The sequence below is a fragment of the Trichomonas vaginalis genome, chromosome IV (assembly GCF_026262505.1).
Source record: "Trichomonas vaginalis G3 chromosome IV, whole genome shotgun sequence".
Taxonomy (NCBI): Eukaryota; Parabasalia; order Trichomonadida; family Trichomonadidae; genus Trichomonas; species Trichomonas vaginalis.
Window position 1 is genome coordinate 1980204 of NC_067206.1, and position 17217 is coordinate 1997420.

Sequence of the window (17217 nt, forward strand, 5' to 3'; positions counted from 1 at the left end):
GGAAAAGTTACTAGAGAATTATTGACTTTTGAAATAATGCAGAATTTTACTTGAAGAAATCATTAATTTATGAGTTCCAAATTGCTAACCATGACGAAAGATCATTAAATTTGCTGCAATTAAATACATTTATTGCAGAATTAAGATTATTGAAATTAAAAATTTGAAATATTGCCTTTTTGAATAAAAATTTAAATTTGATTATATAATCATGATAATATATTAGAGAAATTAAAAGAAAATATTTTAAACCATTCAAATATTTTGAATGTCTTATCAATTCAAAATATTAAAAGATTGCTTGATTTTATCATCATTAGTTGTTATCAAAGTTTTCTTCTTTTGATGAACAACAGTAAATGATTTGTTAATACCTTGTCTTCCTTTTACGCAGCAAAATCAAAAGTTATGATGATAATCTTGTACTCAATTTTGAAACTCTCTGATTTACAAGTAAGCATTCCTTTGGAAAAGCAGTCCTATTCTGTTTTCAAGATATTTTAAAGCCCCCATTTCATATAATGCGCAGATCTATTCGAAATTGCAAGAACTCTCAAGAAAAATGCTGCAGCAAAGAAGATTCCAAAGTTCCTAGCATCAAAAATTTACAACCTTAATACAACAGTTCAAGAGAAGCTCGATAAGAAAATATTTAACCATAAAGCTGGATACCATTCGATATTTACTATTGGATCTAATAAAAAGTTAATTGTAACATATTTTACATGCTATTTGCTGACTCTGTTCCATTAGATTACCATATATCTGTTTGAAATCTAAAAAATTTTTACGATTTTAATCATGTGTTGTTGAAATCATATACCATTCTTAGCTAAAGTATAGTTTATGGGTCTGTCACCATCTAACTATATGAATTTTCAAAAATGTCAAATATGTTCATTTTTTCTGTATATTCAGCCACAATTTCATGTAGTTGTACTATTCAACTATTATTTAATAATTTTATCGATTTAAATATATGATGAGATGCTTAGTTCTCCCGGAAATCGATTTTTAATCACAATTTTAACTGTCCAAAAAAAATTCGAAAATAAAAATTCGTCTCAATTTTCTAAGTTTTCTAACTCGCCAAATCTCTAGCCAAATTTTTTTTGGCCCGTATAAATATTTTTAGGCACTATATAGGGATGCTATTTATCCTATCTTCATCCCATTTTATATTTTCTAAATTATTTCATAAAATCATTTTGTGAAACTCTGAAAAGTTATTTTTCATTTTGTGCAATCATATTTCTACTTTTACTCATTAGTGCTTTTTAATATTTCATATAAAATACTTTTTGAGACAGTTAACGGTTAAAGCCAAAGATTCACTTTTTTATTAATTAATAATATCATATATCAATTAACTTAAAATTTGGCGCTTCACAATTAATCTCATTGAAATATTTGTATTATTATTTTAAATTTGATAACTCTCTAATTTTAAATACTAAAAAATGCTATTCTAGTTATTTATCGACATATTATTACCTCCATTTTTAGCCTACTTTATATCTCACTAACACTTGAAATTTTTTTTTAAACTTCGATATTTTATACTCACAAATATTACATTAATAATTTTTCTTTTCATTTTCGTTATTCATAATCACCCATCTCAATTTCCTATTAATTCTTTCATATAATCGTAACCCTCTATATAGTTTATTACTTGTAAATTATTCAAACAATTTCTCATCATTAAGGGTGCACCCGTATGTACGTTTATTTGAGAGGAGGATTACCCTCTCAATTTTGAGGGATTCGTTAGTTTATTTTCTCGATGAATATGCAATAAAATTTGATTTTTACCTTATCAATATACTTCATATAATATACACATGTTCATGTAAAAACTTTTTTCCAAAATCCTCAGGAATTAAGGGATTTTTGAATTTTAAGAATTTTTTTCGAATTTTTTCGAAAAAAAAAATATTTTCAGAACAGCCTTAACGGCTAAGATTTAGGAACAATGTTAAGTATCAAAAAGAAAGGAGGTCTGATATAGACAACATATATCGTTGAAGGTTGAAAAAATCTCTAATATTTGAGCCCAAAATTTCAAATTTTAATTTTTTGAAAAAAGAGGCCACCCGTATGTACGTTTATTTGAGAGGAGGAGGATTATATTTTTGAAAGGGTGAAACATTATGAATATGTTAATTATATAATAATATGTATTATTATAAAAAAGAAAAAATAAAGCACGTTAAAATTTAAATTAGAGATTTTTTTTATTTATCACAAAACTAGTGAATTCATCATTCCTCATTCAATAGTAATTTTTCTTGTTCTAATTCTTTAAAATCAACATAATGATTATTTAGAACAAATAATTCAAGAATATCCAATCATAATTATGGCTCAATTTTATATTTATACATCCAAATCTAGATCAATTAGCTAATTTACATAATTATATCTACTTTATTTCATACAAACACACAAAAAAAGAATTAAAGTTTGAAAAACTCATGTTCTAGCGCGTCTGCAGCCGATATACGCTTGCTAGGGCACGGCTCAAGCATTTTTGCCAAGAGATCGAACACCGTTTCGCTTACATTCAATTCGTTGAAGTAGTGATTTAAATTATGGACTAATTGGGGAATTGAATATCCTTCTTGCTCTGCTGGGAATCTCAGCTTCCTGCCACATTCATGAGCAGCTACATGCAATCTTGAGGTACCAATTATGGCTGCTATCTCACATATTGATGTCAAATCATCTGGAGACCTAAAAAAAGGATATCTCTGTGTTAACAGAGAAAGAAGAATTACTCCTGCACTCCAAATATCTATCAAGCAACTTTGGTTGAAGTATGCAAATAAAACTTCTGGCGCTCTAAACCCTCTCGTTCCTTCTCTATTAGCAACCATTTTATCTCTTGTCTGGCATTTCTGCGGGTAGTTAAGTTCGAAATCTGTTTCTGGATCTATTTGAGTTTTTGGTAAGATGGGTAATGGAACATGCGTTTCTTCTTCACAGAGGCCAAAATCAATAAGACATCCATGACCAGATTCTGGATCAAATAAAAAGTTTGCAGGTTTCACATCGCGATGAATTACTTGTTTGCTATGGAGATATTTTAATGCCTCAAGCAATTCACGCATGTAATTTTTTATAATAGTGCCATTTAGTTGAGGTATAAGAGTCCTGAATGGAATGTGAGGCACATATTCCATTACTAAAGTTGCTTGATCTTGATTTCGATAAGTTCCGTAAAGTTTTACGATATTTGGATGATCTAAATTTTTAAGCCATCGAATTTCTTTGACTATACGATCAGGAGAGTTATTCCAAAATAATTTTTTTAGCGCAAAAACCCTATTATACTTATCAACAGCTTTAACAACAGTAGAAAACGATCCAGCACCAATAGTGCACTCAACTGTGAAATCATCATCAGAAAGTTTATGCTTTTCTTCTGCCATTATAAACAAAATGAATAATTAACATCTGAATTAAACAAACATATGTATGTGAACTCTTCCATACATTACTCTCATTTGTTAAAGTATGAATTTTGAAGAATTATTGATGAAAAATTAGTCTGCAAATTATATTAATAATTCTCATACATGATCATTAAAGTATTCAAATATGGTAGTTAATTCATCCATATATAGTTTTTTTTTAATGATTTTTTGGGGCGAAACATGAGCGAAATAACGATAGATCTCTCAATGCATGATCACCAAACACTCTAAAAAGTCTGACAATGGAGAATGTAAAATATTGACACTTTTTTGTGCTCGTTTTTTTTGCTTTCAAAAAATGTCTGATGAGAAGGACTTTTCCGAGGTAGATAATGATAATTTAGATGATCTCGAGAAGGACTTCACCAAAATTATGGATCAGATAGCTTTAGATGAAAATTTAAACAAGTTTGGCCAACAATATAAACAATTACACGAAGCTTTCTTAACATCGCATAAGAATAACTCAGAATTGATTGACAGATGCAGACGCTTAAACAATGAAATTGTTCAAAATTCAACGCGAGTGAATTCAGTGTTGAAATTGAGTCAAGATGATCAAAGAACTATCGCTGGATTGAAATTCGAGTTTGACAAAGCCTGGAAAATGGTAGAAATGTCTCAAGAAAGAGAGCAAAAATCAAGAGATGTCATTGAATCTTTGAAAGATGAAGTTACAAAACTCGGAAAATTGGCAGAAGAAGGTGGTGCACAATCATTTATGGAAGAAAACTCGTTAGAATCTATACAAAAGGATATTAATGCACTTAAAAGTGAAATTTCTTTACAAACAACTCAATTAAATTCATTACAAACAGATAATGATAGCTGGAAGAAGAAAACGGACGAAATGAAAAAATATACTTCAACACTATCAGATGAAGTTGATAAAATTAATACAGAACTTACAGATTTGCGAGAACAGACTAAATCAGTCGAAGTCGAAGTAAAAGGTCTTATGGACGATGTTCAAAATACGCGCGATGCTATGCTCAATTCTCAAAAAGAAATTCAAGGTTTTTCATCAAAATTCTCAGATAAGCAAAAACTCATCGAATACATCAAAGTTCAAAAGGAAAATGCCAGGAGAGAACTAAGAGACTTGACAGAGCTCAAAAATGATTCAATTGCCCGTCTTTCCGTTGCGAAGAAAACTTTAGAGTTGAAAAGCAGTTTTTCATCGAAAGTTCAACGAGATATCAACGATCTCAAGAGCAACATCGATGAGAAAGACCAAGACAAGTCGAGCTACGACCCTTCAGTCAAAGATGTCGACCAATCAAATGAAGTTTCGTCTAAAGAGCTCCAGGATCTCCAGCAGTACAGAGAACAAGTTCGTGCTGAAATCAACAAGATGCGAGACAGGATCAGTGCCTGCAGAAGTGAAATTTTCCGACTCCAACACGATTTGCTTCGTTCAGAAGGCGAAAAGAACTACACAAAGCGATCGATCTCCCTCGGCCAACACCTAGGAAGCGTCGCCAAGGCTGAGGTCATCCAGGAGAAAAAGAATCGCGAGGCAGAGGAAGGAGCAACGGCAACTGTGTTCATAGACATCACGAATACAATGATACAGAAGACAAACAGCGAGGAAAAGGTCGAAGACATACTCCACGAGATAGAAAGACACTCTGCAAGCGCATCTCAATACAGATCGGAAACAATGACCGTGGAATACCAGCTAAAGGACTTCGAAGAAACAAGAAAATCCTTAGAACTGCAACTGAACGGAATTCAGTCAAAAATTCAAAGATACGAAACTTTACAAAATTCATTAGTTGAACAAAGGGACTTAAACCGCCGCCAACTTGAAGTTCTTAAGATAGAAGGCAAAAAGATCGAAGAAGAAAACGTCCTTCTTCAGAATGACATCCAGAATTCTAAAGAATTAATCCGACAGAAGGATCTCCAGTGCATCGAAGTCCACAAGCAGTGCGAGGAGATCAAGGAGAGTCTCCCTGCGATGGAGAGAGAGAACCAGCAGTCACAAGCCGCTCTGAAGGAAATGACACTCCAGATTTCGACGAAATACAACGAACTCGTCAGGTCGCGCTACTACAGGGATGTTGCCATCAGCGGCATGAAGGAGATCCTCATCGCTGTCAACTCTCTCTCCAACGGCAAACACGCTCACGAGTCTAGAATCAACCTGAAACACGACGAGTCAGAGAAACTTCGCGAGAAAGTCAAAGCTCTCGAGTGGCAAGTCTCCTACAAGTCGTCAATGTACAACGACGCCGTGGAGAAGGTCGAGGAGCTGAAGAAGACACTTATTTCGGAAGTCTCTCGCACAAAGAAACTGATGGAGCAGACGCAGCACTCCAAAGCACTCTTCAAAGAGTCGCTGCAGGCGGAGAAGCAGCTGCTCACACTCCGCGGCAGAGTCAGAGCTCTCGAGGACGAACTGGAGACGCCGATGAACATCCACAGATGGCGCTTCCTGGAGGGCACAAATCCAGAACTGATGCAGCTGATCAAGATGACACAGTCTCTGCGAAACACTCTGATGCTGAAGATCGCAGCCAGCCAGAGAGTGAGAGAGATGCTGGAGAAGCAGAAGAAGATGAACGAACTGGAAGTGAAGAAGCTCTCCCACGAATCGAAGGAGGAGCAGGAGGCAAAGATAAACTACTACAACGACGTCCTCCAGACAAAGAAACAGCAGCTGAAGATCGTCGAGCAGAACTACAACATGCAGACACCTGTCGTTGTGGAGGGAAGAGACTCTGTTTCCGCTGTAAGGCAGCAGTTAAGAGACGCAAAGCTAGAGTACTTCGCGCAGAAGCAACAGAACGAACAGCTAAGGGCATCGTCATCAATGACACAGAAAGTTACAACTCTGCTTCCAGATTCAAAGCCGAGATTCGTGGGTGGAGGTTTCGTCACTTCTTCGGCATCTCCACAGCCAATTGTCAACAGCCCTCTCTCGCCAACGCTGAAGACTTCCCTCCTCAGAGTGCCAAAGAAGAAGAACCAGATGTCTACACACGCACTGGCACCGTTGACAAAGGCTTTGCAGCCACTTGCACCTGTTGTTGAATAAATTGTTTTTGTTTATTTTTTTGTTTGTTAATAAAATGATATATATATTTTTGTGTCTGTTTCGAATCACTTTATATCGACTTAATTATTGATTCATAGAACTAAATATCTGAAAGAATTAATAGTATAGTAAACCTATAAATAAAGTATTTACATATATTTAATGATAGAAAATAAATAATAAAGTTAGACTTTCTAAAAAAAAAATAATAAAAACTTGTAATTAGAGATGTGCATATTCATCTCTTGGTTTCGATGATGAGCAGAACCTAACAACAAGGTCAACGATAATTCCGATAGCCAAAATAACAGAGCCGATGATATATCTAGTTGCAGGAACAGCATCGCCACCTAATAATTGGACACATGCGGCATCTGTCTCCTTTGTTTTGTGAGTGCATGTTGTACTGTTTGCATATGTGAGAGAGACGCATTTATGTAATTCTTTCTTTTCTCCGAAGCAGTAAAAGCATTCATTATCATGCTGCATGCATAAAAGACATGAGCTGTTGTATGCAGAGCATGGATCTGGTGTGTCACCAGCCCTAACAAATCCCAATAAAATGGTGAGCATTGAATATGTCACGTTTTTTATCGTAAGATTACTTTGATTCGATAGTTTCAATGATTTAAAATCAGAAAATGAATGAACATATCTATATCTTAAAGAATTCAAACAAAAATCTGCATTGCAATGATAATTTTAAATTAATTTATAAAAACAGAAGAAAATTGGAACCACTTCTGCTTGGCAAGAATTGCAATTACCATAGTATCTCTATGTGATTACACCGCATTAAAAAAATATATATAATATGGAAATAAACATATATCATTTATTAACTACGACCAATGCAGTTACATAAATAATATGACAAATACAAATAAAAATAAAATATAATAAAAATCCGTCAAAGAAACGCAACGGAAGTACCTAGAACATCCATTACATTTCCCTTCTGTCCGAAATTGGAGATTCCGAACGCAAACGATGGCGCGTTCTCTTTATCTTTCTCCATTCTCTCGAGTTCGTCCTTCAAGCTCTGAGGAACGAACGCCGACCTTGCTATTGCATGCTGGTACACCTTGTAGTTCCTCTTTATGTCTTCTCTTACACCTTTAATCATTTCTTCGAATTCTTCCTTAAAGAACTCTTTTCCGACTTTCCTAAACCTGAAGAACACTGTTCCTTGGTTTCCTTCTGAATTTATGAACTTATCCTGAAGCTGAGCGAAATTTCCGTACAATCCGTGGTCCAGCATCTCAAGGCGGGCGTATTCGACGAATATATCGAGGTACTGAGGTGTGAACACGTGTGCGAAATCCAAAAACAGCCGTGCATCTTTGAGATTGAAGTAGGGACTCAAAGGATTCAAAGAAATTCTTGCTCCTTCTAGCCACACTTCTCCTGATTTCGGAGCAGCATGTATTGCATTGATAAATGCTTCCACCTGCTTCTCAGGAGATTCCAATTGAATTCTCAGAGCTAAAAGCCTTCCGTTGTCTGGCATGGAAGAGAGGACATTGTTGAGAGCTCGAATTGCATCAGGTATGTGCTTGTGTCTGGATAAGAACAGAATGTATTCGAGGTGGGAGTGCCAATCTTCCGGATAATTCTGAACAACTTCCTTGAAAATTCTGTTTGCTTCGGCTGTTGCATTCTGGAAGCCGGAAAGCTCTTGTATTTTCGCTCTGAATATATGGAAAGGAAGTTGTGACTTTTTCTGGCAGAAATTGCGGCCTTTTGCCAGCAAAAGCTGTACGAACTGCATTTCGCTGTGTATGAATGATAAAACGGCCGCGTCGTAGAAAAGTCTTGATTTCTGATCTGGTGGGGAAATTGCGATCGCATGAGCGAAAACGTTATGGGCTGATTGCGGATCTTGAAGCGCCATCAGTGTTGTAGCAAGTATTGGAGCTAGTCTTGGTCTGGACATCTGAGATGTCTCTGAAGAATTTTCGTAGACGTTTATCGCGTCGTTTTTATTGGATTGGTATTTGATTGCGAATCCGCATAAAGCGAACAAAGAAGGAACTTCCTTAAAACCTGTTTCTGAGAATTTTAGAACTGAGTCTTTTAATCCTCTCCTGGAACAGTACTCGACTATCTCGTGGTATATGTTGCCCTTCCATTCAATAGATGTCTCCGCGCATTTGTTTACGAGAAAGAGTGCTGAATCTGATGGTCCGTGGCGGATTTCGAACAACGCGCCTTCAAAAAGAGCTGCTTGGTTTCTTTTGTAGGCAACGGCAAGAACAGCTCGGGCCTTCTTCAAAAGATTACGGCGTTCAAGGGATTTGAGCATTTTTGAGAGAATTGTTGTGTTAAATTCCGTCTGATTCAGAGCATTTAGCAAAACTTCGTCCTCTTTCTCGAAGTTACCAAGGTCATTGAGTAATTTCGCAGCCTCTAGAGGGAATGTGATGTTTGTTGGATCGAATGTTGATCCAAAGGTGAGAACATCGATTGCCTCGTTGTATTTTGATTGCTTTTTGTTGATGTCAAATGCCGAACGAATAATCTTCGTGATTTCTGCTTTGTCGGTTGATTGACGGAGAAATGCATTTAAAACATTTTTGGCGCCTTCTGGATCATCAGAACAAACAGCTGATACATAAGTGTTCATGTTAGGGTAAGCACCTGGATCTAATATATCTTGCATCCAGTCTGGTAAATAACGTGGATCATAATCATCACACGTTTTGGCGAGTTTTGGAAGTTGAAGTGGTGAATTTCTATTGAGAGCATTCGCATCAGAGAGAGAACGTGGTGGAAGTTGAATCGCAGGAATCCATAATTTTGGAAGCTCGGAAAAATTGAAGTTAACATATTCTGAAACGGCACGCTTCCTCATTGCATAAGAATCTGCTGAAGTATCATCATCCACCACGTCACTCCACGATCCTTGCGAAAATCTTGACAATTTAGTTAATTCGCCCTCAATTTTTTTCTACAACTTTACAAGCGGTTATTTTCACTTCAAAAAACCGTTTAAATATTTGCAATTTTTGCCAATGATTTTTAAATAGATCTTATAGTCAGTGATTTCACATACTTGGATTAGAAAAATCGGTTTTCAATTGAAAGGAATTTCATGTTTAGAAAAAAATGATCATCCTTCTAAATATACATTTGTTCTAATAAATGTGACGTTCATTATAAGAGTAAAAAATGTTATCATATTGTGAAGTAATTGGGAATTTTCGATTGGTTAGGCACAACATCTGGATTCTATGTAACCGTTGCAATGGAAAATATACGTTGATGAGATAAGATTCTGATCTTATTTTTGTCATTGAGCATTATTTAGGTCCTCATTAATCATTTTGTTTTTAATATTCGCCCGATTTATTCCCGAAAGGTCCAAAATCATCAAAGAAAAAAAAAATTCATTCGTCTAAAAAAGGGAGAATATTTATATATTTAAGACTAAGTTTGCATTTCATAAGGCTCAATTTTAAAATGCAATTGTGATTCTTATCTTGTGTATTTTTTTTTAACCATGAATGAAGAATCATGATAGAGTTAATCAAAAAGCATGTTCCATGGATGAAAAACGCAAACAACTACCATTTGTTTAATAAACTCAATGTGAAAAAGTATTATTTTTATAAAATACAAAGAAAATATATAAACATATATATATATATATAAAACAACGTATAATAAAATAACAAATATATATTAAGAATGGGACAAGTATTTGAGAGCTTTGGCTACTTTCTCAGGGAATTCCCGTAACTGCTCATCAGTTATTTCTCTCTTAGTTTTGGCCTGAGATAAAGTCTCAAACTTGAGCATTGCGTTGACTACTTTTGCAACCAAATTTGGAGAGACTGCGCCAAGTTTCACATCGCTGAATAGAACAGAAACCCAAATATCCAAAGTGCTTGTTTTGTTTACAGATTTCGAGACTTCGCACATCAAATTCAAGAACTCGCAGACGAATGAAGACCTGTTCTCATCGCTCCTCATTATTCCGTCAAAAAGAGTGAACAGAGTTATGCAGTTTTCGTTTGAAAATCCTCCGTTTCCTCTCAGAATTATTGAACTGCACTGCGTGTTGTAGAAATTGCAATTTACCATGGTTGAGATGACCTTCGCCTGGATGTTAGAGGCAGGCGACATCTTGGACACCTGGCAGAGCAGGTTTGCAATTCTCACGCTCGACTCCAAGTTCAGCCTCTTCCACCCTCCGTTCGAGATGCAAGAAAGACATGGCGAGAGGAGGTACTCGATGACTGAGGCATCGCACGTGATCATCAGCTTGACTGTCTCAATCAGCTGCAGGCTCAGGTCTTGAGGGATCGTGACGTCCAGGCAGCTCTTCAACTGCGTTTTGACTAAGTCTTGTGAAGTCTTGCAAAATTCAATAAAAAATGACAGTCTATTAAAAATGAAGTAACTTGTTTTTCCCTTCCTTAGATCTATGAATCGCTTCGTGAACAGATAGAAAAGATCGGAGTACAAAAAGCTGCTCTGCCAGTCACTCTTAGACAGTAATAAACTGAGATGTGAAGTGACCAAATAAAGCATATTTGACTTGATAAAACCGTCGAGTCCATCATCCACCAAATTCACCAAGTATCTTGAGATTTCGACGAATATTTTAGACGAAAAGAGGACTTTTACGTTCTCCATTGTCCAAATCTTTGCAGCGACGTTCTCAGAGAGATTCAGTGGAAAAGACTCGATGACGTGCTGCACGGATATTGCAGCGTCAGAGTAGAAGTGGTCGGATGTCTGGAGGCTGTAGAAAACGCAGTGTCTGAAGAGTTTCGACTCCAACAAAGCAGAGGATGTTTCGTCGCTGTTACTCAAAAGGGGAAGTAACTCCGCAGAAAGGAAGTTGACGAACTCAGACTCGAGAACCATGTTGGAGAGACAGTTGATGAAGATTTGACTCAAATTGGAATCAAATTTGAATTCAAATAAATATAAAAAGTGACAAAGTGAAATAATTCCACAATTTTGATTGTATTTCAGTTGTGACAAAACTATGGCACTCTTTGCGATCAATCCTCCGAACTCTTTCTTCACCCTGTCCTGGAAGCTGCCGTAATAAACAACCCATGATAAACTGTCAAAAAATGTCATGCAGGAAATATAACTGTCAGACGGTTTTTTGTAAAGTAAGAAACCGCTTCCCTGCAAACTCTGGTTTAGCATCTGTGGGAACATTGCCTTTAGTGACTCAAACAGTGTGGAGAAAGCGAGTTTTTCTATATCAGAAATTGGAATTTTTTCAGAAGGCAAATTTTTGACATTTTTGTTGATTCTTTGGCATTTTGGAACAAGTGAATAAAGCAAGTTCTCGCAAGAGTTCCTCACTATTTGTTCATTATTCAGCAGCCACTTTTCCAGCCATATTTCTGGGGAGAATACCAAGCTGCACACAGTTGAGTGAGACAGTCTGACAGCAGTTTCGTTTAGGAAGACAGCGACAGAGTTTGCGTTCCAGTTCTTCGACCTGATGAACGAGTAGAACCACTGCAGCCTGTTCTTCTGGAGGCTGTCTGAGAAGGAGCAGGCAGTTGCAAAGTGTGCGGCGACGACATTTGGCTGGATCTGGTCCTTCTGGCTGTTGAGGTACGAGAAGTACTCGTTGTTCATCTCCGTGCTGTCTTTTATCAGCGACATGACGAGCATTGAGAAGTTGAACGCGTTCTGGTCTGATGTGAACCACCTGTCCATGAGGTTCTTGCTGACGATCTTCTGGCGGTATGTAGAGTAGCTCTTCGTCTTCTCCAGGATGTAGTTGATGCACTCAAAAAGACGTGACAATTTCACTGTTCTGACAAATTCGGAAAGTTCTGTTTTTGGTATTTTTTCGTCTACTTTCAAAACAAAATCCAATAAATAGTTAGAAATGTCGCACAACTCAATGTGCTTCTCGTAGAAAAGAATGGGAGCAAATATATCATCTAAATTTCGCCAATAATCATAAAAAGTATCAAGTTTTGATAGAATTACATCAATGAAATTTTTTGATATTTCCTTATTTGCAGCCATCATTGCTGTATTTGCAAGTTCGATTGTGCTCTGTCTGAGCGCTTCGTTTTTGTTTTTGAGCAGAATATCGATGAGAAAGTCGACTTTCTTCAGGATGAAGTTTGCGAACTCCTGCTTGGAAGCGCTCGCAACAATTGACTTCCTGATCTCATCACTGCAGTTTGTAACTTTGAAGAAGTAGTCAAAGATGAAGTCAGAACTTTCCTCTATCTGTGTCAGCGAAGTAATGAGTGACACGACTTCGTTGTTTGCCATTGTCTCGTGCACTATCATCTGACTTACGCTCTCCACGAAGTATTTAACCATTCTCTTCGGCATCAGCTCTATTGGCTCCCTCTCGTTTTGTGTTTTTGCTTCGTTACTTTCGTTGATTTTCTTGTAGAATAAAACGTAAGCAGACGTTGTTTTCTCGCATGTCTCTGTCTTCATAGAGTTGTAGTCTGGGTCGTAGATCTCGTGTGTCGTGTTTCCGCCGAACATCGTCTTTATCATCTCCTCCGGCTTCATCAGAATCTCCTGCACGTGGGAGTCGTTGAAGCAGAGCCACCTCTCGCCCTCCCTCGTGTAAGTGAAGTAGTGTCCGCCGGCGCTGGACCCGCTGTGGACTATGATGCCGCAGAGGGAGTACTTCGAGTCCTGCGGGCACTGCATGATTGGGCTGAAGTCGGCGACGAGGGGGAACTCGAAGTACGTGTTCAGCTTCTTCCTATCTCCTGTCATCAGATCGAACTCGAATCGCTTCAACTGGACAAGGAGGACGTCTGGAGCTTTCTCGAGGTAGTGGTATCTCTCTATGTCGATGTTTCCGAGCTCTGTCTCTGTGTTGTATCCCTGTATTATGTCAGGCTGGAGGAATGTTTTAAATGCGTCTTCAAAATTCTTGTTGTTCTTGACTTCGAGTGTTAACAGAGTGAATTCGTCCCTCGACTCACTCTGGAACTTGTTTCCAATGCCTTTCATCACGTGGAGAATTGTTCCTCTGACTGACTGCGATGTGTTCTCCTTCTTCTGAACTTTCTCGTCAATTTTGTCAAGCAGAGACTGGAGGAATTCGCTGGAATCTTGCTGCTCAATCGTGTTTATCAGCTTCTTCCCGAATCCTTTCCAAGTCTTCACGAAAATGGATGGATCCACCGCTGCGCACGGAAGGTAGCAGAGCTGGCAGATGAACAGCTGGAACTGGGAGAAGTCGTCCTTGTCGATTGACTCGTCGTTGGAGCAGTAGCCGAGGATTGCCTCTTTTGCGTCCTTGATTCTGAAGAATATCTGCATGGCTGAGTTGAGATAGCAGATGCAGCCGAGGTTTATGATGCCGCGCGGTCCGTTCATTTCGCATAAGTAGCTGTAGTTGTTGTTGGCAACGTAATCCGTGTTGTAGATGGATAGGAACTGGGTCAGGTACTGGAGAAGGATGTGGCTGTGGGTTCTTTTGGTGAGATCTAGAACTAGTTGAGTTAATAAGTATGGTTTCTCTATGTATCTGCGGGTATTTAGTAGGATGTTTGATACAAGAAACTCAAGACATTGCTCCAATATCCCGTCTTCGTCTGTTTCTACCTTGGGAAGCAGAATTGATAAAGAATCAATGATTCCGTTGACGAAATGGGAGTCGGCTAAGTTGCCTGTGAGGTCTCTAACAGAGAGTTTGAGGTCGGTTTCCTCTTTATCTGTTAGAGGTTTTGATAATTCTCCGGTAATATCTTCAGGGATCTCTTCTCTGAGGTGGATGTCCTTGGGAATGAGAAGGTTGTCCTTCAGAGTCTTGAATAGAATAGAAAACAATTTAGACGGATTTTGAGTATTATCAGCAATTTGCTTCAATAAAATGAAGAATTCGCGCGAACAGTTATGCGCTGACTTGCTGATATTTTTGACAACAAGATTTTCAAGGTTTTCAAGAGGTAATTTCGAAAATGCGATGTGGGAAAAAGAAGCAACTCTCATATTCGATTCAAACATCGCCAGACTGAACAGTTCGTCTAAGTCTTTCAGCTTGGTTAGAGGAGTGGGGTCTATTGATACGAATTTGTTAAAGAAAGTGAATAATGAAATCGAAAGATACATTTGCTGGATTTGGTGGCTTCGTAAGTTATCCAAAATCCAGTTAGATAGAGAGTTGATGCCTCTCTCAGCTCCAATTTCGATAAAAACCTCTTTTGTTTTTTCAAAGTTCATCAGCATCGAAATACAGCGAATTAGCATTCCAACGTACTGTTCATTTCTTACTGATTCATTCAACAGTATGTTTAGAAGTGATTTTGTCGCTGGAAGAGCTGCATTATCGACAAAATTTTTGTTATTTTCCGAAATCAGCTTTGCCAAGTGGTGTAATCTGTACTGTAGCAAGAGGGGATGAGTAATATCTAGCAGCCCAGAGAAATCTCCGCAAATTATGGAGTTCTGGAAATTTTCAATATCCGACTGCGAAGTGTCCATCAGATTGAGGAGTTGGAGCGCGTTCACGGCTATCTCGCTGTTCGTGGTGTTCATCAGCTGGAACAACTGGCCGAAAACTGAAGATCTCCTTATGATAACAGAGGGGAGCTCGTCGTGGAGCCACTGCCTGGCCGGTGTCGTAGTTTTCCGGTAGACAGCGAACTTCTGCTCGTTTGCGAACTGGTGGTTGGGCGAGATAGCGATGTTTTCGAACAGAACAATCGCATCCACTGAGTTTATTAGGTTTGAGCAGTATTTCTTGAATGTGGCGACTGTTATGCTCGGAGAGATCTTCACTGTTTTGGTTATCGCCCCTGTGATGTTGACGATAAACAAAGATTCTGGCGGAGTGAAGAGATTTCTGCGGATGTTGAGGGTTTCGAAGTCAATGGAGTCCTCTACCTTGCGTATCAAGTAGCCTAGAGTGACTAGTGACCCAATATTCCCTACTTTGGTCGAGCATTTGTTGATTATTGACATAATTGCCTCGTTTGACTCGATTTCCAAGGCATTGTCAACCACAAATGATGATATTTCGTTCCTTTTGTGGTCGAAAATCAACTTCCAGAGAGAATCTGAGTTTGAACTTGGAAAATTTTTGTAAATCCAGATAACTACATCAGAATTCAGTCCGTGATCGCATGCCCATGTCAGGAGGTTCGATTGTGCCTCTTGCGAAAGCAGAAATCTGATTTCTGATAGGAAATTTTTCAAAGTTGTTGGATTTGTATCGACAAGTATCTTCTTTGTTGCCTCAAACTGTTGGTGGCTGAAGTAGTTTGTGTTCTTCGTGATATTTGTCAACAATCTGAGCAGTAAATCGTAATTTGCCGGATTCCAACTTATATTCACTATTTCGTCGTAGCTGGATATTCCGCTCTCCCACAGATGGTTGAGAACCTGGAGGGAGAAGCGTTCGTTGATGCTCCTTATGTCCAGCGCCTTGTAAAAATAAGAATATTTCTCAGCTTTCGTTTTCGGGAGGAAAGCGTAGACAACCTTGTAATCCCGTGTCTCCCAGAGTGTCTCCAGCAGCGATTTCCTCACAAATTCCGGACAATTGTAGGAAATTCTGATCAAAAATCTGTATGAAGCGGGAGGATACTGCTTCGTGTTAGTAATCAGCTGCCAGAACTCTCCAATCCTGTCTTGTGGTATCGATTCGTACAGTCTTGGCCACTGGGCGAAGAAATTCCCAATTTCAGAGTGATGCTGCTGAAATGTGAGCTCCCAGAAGCTGTTTAGCTGGTTTGTGGTGTAGTGGCCGTAGTACCAAAGGCGGGAAAGTAGATGTGCGAATGGTTCGACAAGATTATGATGCATGTGAGCAATTAAAAAATTTATTATGTTGTCTTGTTGTATTTTCTCAATTAAATCTTTGTGTAGTTTATGTAAATTTGATATATACATCAATCCTCTAAATTGCTTGCTCAGATATTCGGATTTTATGTAACGAAGTGAAATATTTGTTTCAAATTTATCTATTTCTTTCCTAAATGATCTCGATGCGCTTTTCCTGAGGATTGACAATTCTGTCTTTATGTTTTTCTCGTTGACAATGCGAATAGTTTTTTCGTCGAGTTTGTTAATTTGTTTTTGTATTCGAATAAACGCAGCAGAATGGAATGCAGCATAATCGGTGGGCTTTATTATGTTACTCCCTTGCTCATATATGTAAAACATAGTATCAATAGTCTCGAAAGCAATATTTTCGTCTGTATTAAGTTTTTCAATAAAAGCAGCACAAGCACCTGTTTGTAGATAGAAATCAGTTGTTAATCTATATCGTATTTTCTTATGAAAGTCATTTAGTTGTGCAATAATTTCTTGGACTAAATCATTCATTATAGAAGTAAAGCCTTCAAGATTCTTATTTGAATCAACAAACTGTTGATAGAACCGCTGAATATCTTTACATGTAAAAAAATATGTTAATATGTAGTAATGCATCAATTTGACCGAATCTTGATGCGAATTCTCCTTTTTGAGTAACTCCGTGTATAGAATATTGGATGCCGAGGAGTAATCTCGTGTTATTATGAGCTGAGAGGCTTTTTCAATGGCCTCTTGCACTCGATTTTCCATCCAAAATTTTATAAAAAAAATAGAAGTAATTTTGTTGACACTGGCACTTTTTACTTCGACCATGATTTTTTTTGGAGAAAAAAAATTATGAAATCTAATTTGATATTATATTTCTTATGTTCATTCGGTTCTACTCAGAAAAACAAATAAGACTATCAATTC

At 37.6% G+C, this 17217-nt stretch overlaps 5 protein-coding genes across 5 annotated transcripts, besides 1 other annotated feature; 1 reads left to right on the forward strand and 4 right to left on the reverse strand.

Annotated features, from left to right (window-relative positions):
* Nucleotides 1–1179: part of a mobile genetic element that runs on past the window's edge.
* A 1191-nt stretch (nt 1180–2370) lies between these two features.
* Nucleotides 2371–3434, reverse strand: TVAGG3_0012040 (cell division cycle; the record flags this gene model as incomplete). Its single annotated transcript, XM_001326389.1, has 1 exon — nt 2460–3434. The coding sequence occupies one exon, from the start codon at nt 3432–3434 to the stop codon at nt 2460–2462; it is 975 nt and encodes a 324-aa protein (XP_001326424.1).
* Nucleotides 3435–3777: 343 nt separating this feature from the next.
* On the forward strand, nt 3778–6522 carry TVAGG3_0012050 (cilia- and flagella-associated protein 58-related family; the record flags this gene model as incomplete). Its single annotated transcript, XM_001326390.1, has 1 exon — nt 3778–6522. One exon carries the CDS (start codon nt 3778–3780, stop codon nt 6520–6522), a length of 2745 nt encoding a protein of 914 aa, XP_001326425.1.
* Nucleotides 6523–6579: 57 nt separating this feature from the next.
* On the reverse strand, nt 6580–7095 carry TVAGG3_0012060 (uncharacterized protein; the record flags this gene model as incomplete). Its single annotated transcript, XM_001326391.1, has 1 exon — nt 6745–7095. The coding sequence occupies one exon, from the start codon at nt 7093–7095 to the stop codon at nt 6745–6747; it is 351 nt and encodes a 116-aa protein (XP_001326426.1).
* Nucleotides 7096–7430: 335 nt separating this feature from the next.
* On the reverse strand, nt 7431–9460 carry TVAGG3_0012070 (pre-mRNA splicing factor family; the record flags this gene model as incomplete). The annotated part of the gene is made up of 1 exon (XM_001326392.1): nt 7433–9376. One exon carries the CDS (start codon nt 9374–9376, stop codon nt 7433–7435), a length of 1944 nt encoding a protein of 647 aa, XP_001326427.1.
* Nucleotides 9461–9929: 469 nt separating this feature from the next.
* On the reverse strand, nt 9930–17055 carry TVAGG3_0012080 (ubiquitinyl hydrolase protein; the record flags this gene model as incomplete). Its single annotated transcript, XM_001326393.1, has 1 exon — nt 10207–17055. The coding sequence occupies one exon, from the start codon at nt 17053–17055 to the stop codon at nt 10207–10209; it is 6849 nt and encodes a 2282-aa protein (XP_001326428.1).
* Nucleotides 17056–17217: the final 162 nt, after the last annotated feature.